The 12,196-nt window shown below is 36.7% G+C and overlaps 1 protein-coding gene across 1 annotated transcript in view; it reads right to left on the bottom strand.

Annotated features, from left to right (window-relative positions):
* The window catches only part of LOC101612713 (protein LEG1 homolog), a 31,534-nt gene extending 19,819 nt beyond the window's left edge, over positions 1 to 11,715 (bottom strand). The window contains exons 1-4 of the mRNA XM_004651343.2: positions 11,418 to 11,715; positions 9,980 to 10,066; positions 8,124 to 8,308; positions 6,194 to 6,294 (exon numbers count right to left, since the gene is read on the bottom strand). Of these exons, the coding sequence (XP_004651400.2) occupies positions 6,194 to 6,294; positions 8,124 to 8,308; positions 9,980 to 10,066; positions 11,418 to 11,715 (671 nt within the window). The remainder of the gene's footprint in view (positions 1 to 6,193; positions 6,295 to 8,123; positions 8,309 to 9,979; positions 10,067 to 11,417) is intronic.
* Between the last annotated feature and the right edge of the window lie 481 nt (positions 11,716 to 12,196).

Here is a 12,196-nt window from a genome sequence, read left to right as displayed (position 1 = left end):
TCACTAAAATCAAGAACAAGAAATTATCCTTTTCTTGTTCCTTCTGAGATTATCTTTATTTGTAAACAATATGATATTATACATAAGTGATCCTAAAAACTCTACCAGCAAACTGTTAGAGCTGACCAACACTTTCAGCAAAATATCAAAATATAAAATTAACACGCAAAATTCAGTAGCATTCTTATATACCAATAGCAAACCTGCTGAGAATGATATCAGGGAAACACTTGCATTTATAATTGCCTCAAAAATATCTTGGAATAGTGGGGCATGGTGGCACATGCCTTTAATCCCAGTACTCAGGAGGCAGAGGCATAAGGATTACTGTGAGTTCGAGTCTACCCTGAGACTCCATAGTGAATTCCAGGTCAGCCTGGACTAGAATGAAACCCTACCTTGAAAAACCAATATATACATACACACACACACACACACACACACACACACACACACACACACACACATATATACATACATACATGTGTGTGTGTGTATCTATCTATCTATCTATCTATCTATCTACCTATCTATCTATTGATCTCTTAGAATAACCCTAACAAAGGAAGCAAAATACATCTTCACTGAATAGTTTAAAACACTCAAGAGAGGACATGAAGGAGACACTAGGAAATGGGAAGACACCCCATGTTCGTGAATTGGAAGAATCAGTATTGTGAAAATGGTCAACTTACCAAAAGTAATTTATAGGTTACTGCAATCTCCATCAAAATTCTGATGCCACTCTTCAGTTAAATAGAAAAAACAACCCTAAAATTCATTTGGAAACACAAAACACCTCAGATAGCCAAAGTAATCCTGAGGAACAAAAGTAATGCTGGTGATATCACTGTACCTGGTATATTATGGAGCCATGGTAACAAAAACAGCGTGGTACTGACACTAATCCAGAGATGTAGATCAATGAAACAGAATAGAAGATACAGATTAAAATGTTGGTACTTAAAATAATTCCAAAAATATTCAATGGAAAAAGAATAGCCTCTTTTTAAAAGGCTATCCTTTTAAAAGGAGAAACTATATATCTACATGTAGAAGAATGAATCCTTATCTCTCTTCATGTACAAGAATAAATTGGATCAAGGACCTTAACTTCTGATCTGAAATTTCTAATCTTCTAGAGGAAAATGTAGGGGACATATTTCTACAGTTGAGGTCTTTCTGTGCCTTTTTGTTGCTGTTTCTTTTATGAGATAGGGTCTTATTCTGGGCCAGGCTGACCTGTAATTTCACTATGTAGTCTCAGGGTGACTTTGAACTCTCAGAAATCCTCCTACCACTGCCTCCCAAGTGCTAGGATTAAAGGTATGTGCCACCATACCCTGCTTTTGAGGACTTTCTGAATAGAAGAACAGTCACTCAGGAAATAAGACCACTCATCAGCCAATGGGACTTTATGAAATTAAAATGGTTTTGTAGGACTGGAGAGATGGCTTAGCAGTTAAGGTGCTTGCCTATGAAGCCTAAAGATCCATGTTTGACTCTTCAGAGTCCATGTAAGCCAGATGCTCAAGATGATGCAAGTGTATAAGGTCACACATGCACACAAAGTGGTACACATCCATCTGAAGTTTGATTACAGTGGCTTGAGGCCCTGGCACACCAATTCTCCCCCCCCCCCCTTTGCACATGTCAAAAAAAAAGGCCAGTCTGTTGGTCTTGCCTCAATAAAATAAAATAAAATAAAATAAAATAAAATAAAATAAAATAAAATAAAATAAGGTTTTGTACAGCAAAGGACACTGTGAATAGAGCAAAGAAGCAGCCTAGAAATTGGGTAAATATCTTTGGCACCTATATGTCTGATAGAGGATTAATATCAAGGATGTTCAAAGAACTCAAAGCACCCAATCAAAGGCAGTCAATGGGAGGAAAGTTTCTCTTTTAGCTGACAGTCTCAAGGAGCTTCGTGATAGCAGGGGAAAGTATGACATGAGCAAAGGCTTCACATCACTTCTGTCACAGCAGGTGGAAAACAAGAGCAGGAGAGTGAACTGAACTCTGGCAAGGAGGAGCTGGCTATGACATCCCTAAGCCTGCTCCCAACAACATACACCCTCCAGCAAGGCTCCACATCCAAAATTGCCATCAACTGGGGACCAAGCATTCAGAACAAATGAGTTTATGGGGAATACCTGATTCAAATCACCACAGGAGTCAAATCATTACAGTTGCAAGTTTAAAATAGTTTTGTAACTACTTAATTCATAGTACCTGTCCCAATCAAATACTTGTTTAGAATCTACTAGAGGTTGTGCCCTAGTATATGAAAAACTAGTTGGATAGTTGGATATTCAAATACATGGTACACATCAAGAAATACAAAGATGGAGTTGGTGAGATGGCTTAGTGGTTGAGGTGCTTGCATGTGTAGCCTAAGGACCCAGGTTCTGTTCCCCAGAATCCACATAAACCAGATGCCCAGGTTCAATTCCCCAGAACCAACATAAACCAGATGCACATGGTGACACATGTGTCTGGAGTTTGTTTGCAGTGGCTAGAGGCTCTGGCATGCCCATATATACACTCCCCCCTTTAATAAATAAATAAAATATTAAGGAAAGAAATACAATGATAAAGAATATGGAAATGGGGAATATCACAAGAAAAAGGGGCAGAGAGAATTCCCAGGACAAGAGTGATGCTCGATCATAGGGTCATATTTGGCATTTGGGCATATCAGAGAAGCTGAATGCCTCAGAACAGACCTCTTTAGAGGTTATAAGCCTAGCATACACCCGAAACCCCAGCATCTGGGAGGCTGAAGTAGTAAGATCATGATTTCAAGGACAGTCTGGGATGCATATCAGGACTATATCTCACATCAAATAAATTAACAACAATGACAACAACAACAAAGCATGAGGTTATAGATGGAATTCTTGAAGCATTGGGTGACTTGGAGAAGATGGTTCCTTGACTTTCCAATTCTGAAAGCAGTCATTGGCTTCTAAGAACCCAAACACCCAAGAAAATATTCAACTCTAAGGGGAATATGGGAAAGTAATCCAGTCCTGTGATGTGATAGTGAGTTCAGACAAATTATAAATCACTTTACACAGAATTCTCTGAATATCAGTGTAACCAGCATTATTGAACCACTCTGCAGGGAATGCTGTTTTGAAGAGACTCACACAAAGCAAGGATAAAATAATCTAATCCCTGATTTTCCATTAACAGGTCAATACCTAAAATAAAACTTCAATGAACCAGACATAGTGGCTCATACCTTCAATCTCCTAGCATGTGGGGGCTGATATAGGAAGATCCTTGTGCATTCTAGGCTAGGCTGGGCTAGAAAGTACGCTCAATGTCAGCCTAGACTAGAATGAGAACCTGTCTCAACAAAGGACCAAAACCCAAAACTCAGACAACAAAAATTAAGTGAACAGTATGTACATGATATAGAAATACTGTAACAGGGTTAAATGTACTTGCTTGTCCCAGTACCCATGTAAAGCCAGATGCCCAACAGGCCCCTGCATCTGGAGTTCTTTGCAGCAGCTAGAGGCCCTGGTGTGCTCACACTCCTCTTTCTCTCTCTCACTCTTTTCCTCATTCTCTCTCTTTCAAATTAATAAAAATACTTTTAAAAAGAAATACCATAGCACATATACAAATAACAAGTGATTATAGCAGTGTCCTGTTTGTATATAGTTTGTTTTTGTCTTTTGAAGGGAGAGAAGATAACAAAATTATTTGATTTTTTTAAAAAAATCATTAGCATGTAAAAAGATATAAAATGTAAAACTAAAGAATCATTTTGTTTTTTTTTTTTTTAAAAAGCTCAACAAAAAATAAACAAAGGACACATAAAAAGGACTGGGGACTTAGCTCAACAGTAGAGCTTCTCCCTAGCTACATGATTTGGGGTTGAATCCCCAGCACTAAAAATACCCAATAACAACAAATAAACAGAAACAAAGATTTCTGTAAATCAGAAAGGGGTTACAAGCACTTTCTTGCAAGATCTGTTACTTGGGTTCAATTCCCAGTGCCCATGTAAAGCCAGATGCACACTGATGCATGCATCAGGAGTGTTTGCAGCAGCAAGAGGCCCAGACATGCCCCTTCTCTCCCTCTCTCTCTCTCTCTCTCTCTCTCTCTCTCTCTCTCTCTCTCTCCTCATAAATAAATAAAAGTATTTTGAAAAAGCTTAGTATATCTACACAATGGAATTCTATACAGCAGTAAGAAAAAACGACATAAAGAAATTTGAGGAAAAATGGTTGAACCTGGAACAGATCATTCTCAGCAAACTTACCCAATCACAGAAAAAAAATAGACACATAGTCTCACTCATCTGCAACACCTAACCTGAATCTGCCCAAGATGCCTTACATACCCAGCAAGCACCTCATGGACTAGACAATAAGATGGATGGGAGGGCGGGGAGGGAATCAAAGGGTGGAAAACAGTAAAAAGTTTAGGTTATGGGATTTTGGAATAATTTTTCAATAATCTGATACGTTGAAACCACATTGTGTGTATTTGAGAGCAGAGGTGCCAAACAGGAGGACAGGAAGTTCAAAGCCAGCCTGGTCTATATAACAAGATCCTGTCTCAAACAACGCAAAGCAAAATGAAGCAAACACTCTTGAAAAATAATATCTAGACCCATAAAAGATAGGACATATACCTTAAAATAACAGTAATGTCTAAAATTATTACTTTTTAAAGTTTTTGAGATAATTTATTGGATTAAGAGAAGGAAAGAGAAGAAAATACAGAGATCTCCCACTATATGGAAGGCACAAGTCCATAAAGCCGTGAAAATTGTTTATTTTTGGGTGTTGGTATAATACGTAAAGTCCCAAAAGTTATTTATTTTGGGGTGTTGGTGATGAAACTGAAGACCACTCACACACATGCCTAAACTAGTGTTCTGTCATTAAGCCACATCTACAGATTTCATTTCTTTTTTTTTCTTTTTTGAGGTAGGGTCCCACTCTAGCACAGGCTGACCTGGAATTCACTGTGTCTCAGGGTGGCCTCAACCTCATGGCAATCCTCTTACCTCTGCCTCCCAGCTGCTGGGATTAAAGGCATGTGCCACAACACCCAGCTCATTGAATTACTTTTTTTTTTTTTTTTTGATACAAGTTGGAAAATCTCTAAAAGGAAAAAAAAGTTAATTTGTAACAATAATTTACTATTACTCAAACCTTTGTTGAACCATCTTATCCACATTTCCCTGCTCCAGCATAGGAAGAGGAATTAAGGGGTACCTGTTGTGATCGTTGCAGCTTTGACAGTCATTATAGACACTAACAAGGGAGGAAAGTCTGTAACTTCCCAATTTGGTACCCCTTTGTTGAGGCCACAACAGGCAAGAAAAATGGCCTGAGTCAGCTAACAAGACACTGCCCACCTCTTCCAGGGTATCCAGTCCCACAGCCTACCAGCCACTGGGGCCTAACAATGTAAATGTAGACCTTATTGAAACATTAGAAATTTTTTGTGATTTTTGTTCGTAACTTCATTGTGTCATTCGCTGTAACGACAGTGTTATGTTGCAATGTCACCACAACATAAGAGTACATGTGCTTTCCTAGCTTGTGGGGTACAGGTTGGACACTCCTGGCTGATGATATCTATAGGAGAAACAACAGTGAGTAGAATACATTTCACTCAGACAGGTATCCAAAACTACTTACTTATGTAGTACCAAGCAGCCCTCCTTTCTTTGATTCTAGTTTTTATTCTACTCAGAATTCTCCCTAAATCATACTCAGGGTTTGGTTTGACCCATTGAGTAGTGTCAAACTTCTAAACCCAAATTGTTTTTGCATTTGCACTTGGCACATGCCAAAGAAAGTGTGCTGGCTTAATAAATCTTCTAAGCTCTCTTATATGCAAACTCTGAATTAGGTGATATTTTCTCAAGTATAATATACTGCTACTATATCATACATCTGTGAAAAAATTCATAAAAACTACTCACATATTTATATTCTTTTTGCAATTAGCAATATTTAATATTGTTTTCTTTGTAATGCAATATTTTTCTCATATTTTGACCCTCATCATAAATTATTAAGAGAATTATACCTCCTTACAATATCCATATGATTAGACTTATTAAATATTGATTTAAAAATATATGAAGACAAAGAAGAATAAATGTCAAAATAAAACAGCTTATTAGGGATGATACTGAATACATTCTTACCTATCTTCAAAATTTTTGTAAGAGTTTTTCAGGGATGAAGAATGTGCCTCCCATAAGTACTCCAGGGATTCATAAAAGGTGCTGGATGGTAACTGTATGTACTAAAGCAAAGAGGGGAAATCATTGTTTAAACAACTCTTTCAATTCTTTTGCTTCCAGTTCAACCTTATCCAGAGATATAACTGAGCAATATTCTACATGGAAGGAGATTTGAATTTCTAAGAACTAATAATATGCACAATACCTTCATGCCAAGTACTTTGTGAAGGGTGAGCATGCATTACTTGTAATAAAGCTCATTTCTCCAGGACAAATGAAATTCAAATATCTTTGATGAGTCTATATTTTAAACTACTCAGTCTTTGTCATTATTTTTCTATAAGCATTATTAACATTCCCATAATATCTCAAGAGTAAGAATATTGTTTGAATGTTGAATTGAATTATGTCTAAAGTAATCAACAACCAAAAGAACTAGCTAATATATCCTTTCATCATTATCCTTAGTCTATGTCTGTCCTTAAACAATGTGTTTGATTTGCCCATTGATTGCTTAGTTCAGAACATATGTAATTGTTCATAAACTGCCCTGAAAGCACTATATTTAATGTTCATATTCATATATTAATGCTACTCTCACTTCTGGTTAGAGAAGCTTCTCTTTTCAGATGGCAATGGCCACTGGGATAATCCAAAAGGCAACATAGTGCTGAGAAGAAGGGATGGAGGAGTGTTCAGCAGTGAAGCATTTCTATACACCCTCCAAGGCGAAATAGCGGGCTGAAAGGAAGGGTACGACTCCTTACAATGCAACAGCCCAGACAGAAATTGGCCTCGATATCCATGACCTCACAGTGATTAGCAATACCTACACAAGACCCTCATGATAGGAGAAAAAGATGATAACATCAAATTGAAAGAGAGACTAATGGAGAGAGGGAGGGGATATGATGGAGAGCAGAATTGTGAAGGGGAAAATGGGGGAGGAGAGGGAAATATCATGGTTTATTGTCTGTAAGTTTAAAAGTTGTCAATAAAAAATAAAAATTAAAAAAGAACAATATATAATTATTCATATGTACCCACGTGTGATCATTCATTAATTTAGTTGAAGTAAGTTGATCGGTAAAAAGTGATTTCTGTAATCATAGGTCTAAGACATCACAGAGGACCAAAAGTTCTATTTAACCATACTACTTACTGGTTCACAGGCAGGAAAATACTTTTTATACTTGCCACTGTGGTATATTTTACTTTTGTTGATAAAAATGGATAATTTTTTTATCTATTTGTGCTGGCAAATGTCTTTAATCCTAGTCCTTGGAAGGCAGAGGTAGGAAGATCAATGTGAGTTCAAGGCCAGCCTGAGACTACATAATGAATTCTAGGACATCTTTGGCTAGAGAAAGACCCTGCCTCAAAAAACCAAAAACACAACATAAGAGGATAAATTTTGTACTACAGGTTTTTGGTGGCAGCATGTAATGTACTGTTGCAACATACTATTAATATCAATACTATTAGCATTAATACTATTAATATTCATACACAGCAAATTACATTTTGTGTTAAAATTTTGTACAATGCACAAAAAATATTGGTCAGAAATATACGACAGGGGCTGGAGAGATGGCTTAGCTGTTAAGCACTTGCCTGTGAAGCCTAAGTACCCCGGTTTGAGGCTCGATTCCCCAGGACCCATTGTTAGATGCACAAGGGGGCACACGCATCTGGAGTTCATTTGCAGTGGCTGTAGGCCCTGGCATGCCCATTCTCTCTCTCTCTGTCTGCCTCTCTCTCTCTCTCTCTGTCTGTTGCTCTTAAATAAATAAATGAACAAAATATTTTTTAAAAAGTAAATAAAAAAGACATATACAACAGAAATTTTTTATGTTTTAAGTGTGTGCCTTATAAAATATAAAGAAAGAACCTGAAAGAAGGTGGTCCATTTCTGCATTATATCAGGAAATTTTGAAAAGCAGCCAGAAACATTATAACAAAACCTCATGTCATCCTTGGATGGTGGCAAAAGCGTGACTTGCTCTGATGAGATCCCCATTATTCCAGAATCAATTGCAGCAAGGAAAGGTAATACACTCAGAAAATAATTTATATCTGTAAGAATAACAGGATTATTATCATCACAACCAGTGACATACTATTAGATAATTAAGAAAAAATTCTAGATTCAGAAATATGATAAAACTTAGTAACTAAAAATTTATGTGTGTGTGTGTATATATATATATATATATATATATATATATATATATATATATATCTTTAATTTGCTTCTTTAATTGCCTTGTAAGCACAGATATTTGTTAAATTAATTGATTATAATACTTTAAATAAAATGTGACTAAATAATATACAGTTTTGAAAGCATCAAATGAGAATGGAAAATCTCTCATAGACTATATTTGTGAATTATGTTTCTCTACAATATTGTAATATGAATGCATGCAGCTTTAGAAAATTGATACTTGCTATTTTCTACATTTTAGTGGTACTTTGTACCACTATGTCTTTGTCCTATCCTATATCATTAAAGCAAAATATTTGATGATTTATATCAATCATTAGATCAATAACTACTTGGACTGAATCAAATAAGAGTTTCTTCATAACATTCTATGTATAGATAACCTATGTCAACAGATATTTCCTTTTAGTTGGCTATTAGGCTTGTACTGATTCTCTGTGGACATTTGTGATCGGAAGTATTTTGTGCCACATGCACACATTGTGAATGCAGCCTAAAGTTCAATGTAGCAGGCTCATACTGCAAACTACTAAGCCAATAAGAAAAACAAAGTTTAACTTCTAGTTCTGTAGGAAAATATGTTTGTGAGGTTCTGAGAGGAATATAGGGATGTGTAGAACTTGTTTCAAGTCAAATAAGTGAAATTGAATGTGACCTTGCTTTTAATTATTGGCTGATTTTTCTAAGAAAATGCATAAATTGACATTATGACAAAAATGCATGGATTGAAAATGACTTGTGGTTCTTTTAGTATTGTGTCTGTTTTGAAGCTTTAAATTACACATTGATAAAATGAAATGTAGGAAATATTATTCTTGTACTTCTTTACAAGTCTTAATATTGAGCAAATTTCTTATGAGCACAAAGAAAACATTATTTTCTTTTTTTTGTTCTTCAGGTAAGCTCAGGCTTTATTATGAAAGAGAGACAGAGAGAGAGAGAGAGAGAGTTGGCATGCCAAGGCCTCCAGCCTCCGCAACCAAACTCCAGATGCTTGCACCCCCTTGTGCACATGTGCAACCTTACACACTTGCGTCACTTTGTGTATCTGGTTTATGTGGGGTTTGGAGAGTCGAATATAGGAGTCCTTAAGCTTTGCAGACATGCACCTTAATCACTAAGCCATTTTTCCAGCCTGGAAACATTATATTCTTGGGCTCTTGCATTTCATTCTCATTAGAAGAGTCCTCCATGTCTTGGGACCTGAAATCTACCTGTCAGTGTCCCTCAGGGCCAATGTTCATTTGTAGTTCTATCTTTCAATCCTTGTGCAAAGCTGAACATGTCTTAAAAACCATTATGCATTTGTGAATGTTAAATCCTATAATTCAACATAAAGGCCTTTAGAAACATTATGATGAATTCTGTTTTTATGAATTAGAAACATTATGATGAATTCTGTTTTTATGAATTATGATGAATGCAGTTTTAGTTTTGTCTCTGTTCCTAAGATTTAGGTTGAGTGCTTTCTCTGAGGGAAGGATAGTATCAGTTTTTGTCACCTGTTTAAGTGAACCTACCAGCCCACCAACTGTCCACAGAAATGCATAGGTTGTCTCCATTTTCATGACCACACCCTGTCCCTGTGGTTGGATCAGCTAATCTTCCTGGAGGACAAAGAATACACAGGTTGATTTGTTATGCAGGTTTTGAAACTGGTATTATCACCACTTAGCTTAACACATTTCATTCGTACTTGTACAAACATGTATTTCTGAATTATATGTTTATATTTTCTACCACTTGTTTCACCCACCACATATTTCAACCAACTTTTTTGTTTGTTTGTTTTTGGATATGTTGTTGTTGTTGTTTTTAAACATAACTCAATTTGAGATTTTGGAAGTCTTAACTTTTTGTTTCTTTGTTTGTTTTGTTTTTTTTTTCCAAGTATTCACTCTATTCAGGCATTTGCTTACATTTTAGCTAAAATGACAGAAGTAGCATTTACACAGAATTAAAGATGTGGTCTAGAGTCAAACCAAATCTTTGAACCACCATTCTCTAAGGAACTATGTGTGGCTTGCTTCCTCATCCTCAGTATGAGAATCATGATATTAACTGCATTATGAGAACATGTTGTTACTAATGACTAGACAAACATTAAAACATATTTGAAAAATAAAATTACTATTCAGTGCTATCAGTGTAGAGTGGCCAATAGTACAATTACTTCCCATGAACTTCTACAAACTAGAAAGAAAGATTGCTACATAAATATTTTTTTTACCCAAATATACCTTTTATGTATCCACTCTAAAAGGAAGCAAGTGTTTTCAGACAGAGTCCGTGGCCATAATCTTGCCTTGAAATGGACAATCAAGAGCTTTAGCCTAAGGTGGCACCACCTTCTGTTTTTAATGCATATATCCTTGACTTTTATGTCTATTCAATTGCATAAAAATGCATGCCTACACTCAGAAGGAGTTTAGTATATACCTATAAAATGTTCAGTAGTTTAGAAATGATGTTATTTGTGGTTGGTGACTGTGCCTATGCCCCACTGAAGTTTCTAGTAGACACAGAAAAAGGGAGGTTTTTATGGAAGAGGAAAAAATGGATTTTAAGTTATAGTTATAAAGGAAAACAGAAAGAAATAAAATCAATTTTCAAAAATATGTATGGAACATAGATTTCTACTTACCACATTCTTCATGATTATACTGATAGATTGTTCACATAAAATGCTATCTTGGGCTGGAGAGATGGCTTAGCAGTTAAGCGCTTGCCTGTGAAGCCTAAGGACCCCGGTTCGAGGCTCAGTTCCCCAGGTCCCACGTTAGCCAGATGCACAAGGGGGCGCACGCATCTGGAGTTCGTTTGCAGAGGCTGGAAGCCCTGGTGCGCCAATTCTCTCTCTCTCTCTCTCTCTCTATCTGTCTTTCTCTCTGTGTCTGTTGTTCTCAAATAAATAAATAAGTAAATAAATAAATAATTTTTAAAAAAATGCTATCTTACCTGACCTGTATTGCCAGCCATGCTGTAGAGGTAAACCCCACAAGATATTTAGTTCATTTTCTGGAGCATACTTTTCAAAATATGGGGCTGTCTGGTTCAGTAGGATTCTATATGCCCCCATTCTCTCAGTGAATATCCAGGGGTCAATAATGTACTTCCCATTCTCGACAATGTAGTCACTGAACTGCCCGGGACTCTCCTCCCAGAGCGGAGGATACAGGCCAGAGAGATCAGAAGCTCCTGCTGCAGCAGAAAGGCAGCTAGCCAGTACCCAGGCCCAGGAGGGAAGGAGAGCCATGGTGCTAATGAGAACTGGGGCTGTGGACGTTTTTATTGGAGAATGGAGGAGGAAGTCATGATCCTTTCTTGCTTCACACCTTCTCACCTCTTTGCACTCTTTTTCTTGGAAAAGGTGGAGGTGTAGAGGAAATTGGTATGTTAGCTAACACGTGATATAATTGAATTTTGCTACAATTTCACTATAACATAGTGTGTCACAACCTGAATGAAAGGTTTGACTTGTTATACCACATGAAGGCACTAATCAACAAAAAAAGCCTCCTAGAAGTTTTCTTGCCTACATTATGAGTAGAAGTATATTACCAGTGTTATTCTACTGCTTCCTTCTCACAAAAATCTCTGCAAAATATTTTTATTTATTACCAAGGAGAGAGAGATAAAGGGAAAGAGAGGGAGAGAGAATAACAATCTCCAGAACCTCTTGCCACTTGCAAAGAAACTCCAGATGCATGCATCACTTTGTGCATCTGGCTTTATGT

The sequence above is a fragment of the Jaculus jaculus genome, chromosome 9 (genome assembly GCF_020740685.1).
Source record: "Jaculus jaculus isolate mJacJac1 chromosome 9, mJacJac1.mat.Y.cur, whole genome shotgun sequence".
NCBI classification, from domain to species: Eukaryota; Metazoa; Chordata; class Mammalia; order Rodentia; family Dipodidae; genus Jaculus; species Jaculus jaculus.
Note: the sequence above shows the minus strand (reverse complement) of the source record. Positions and strands in the feature narration are given on the sequence as shown.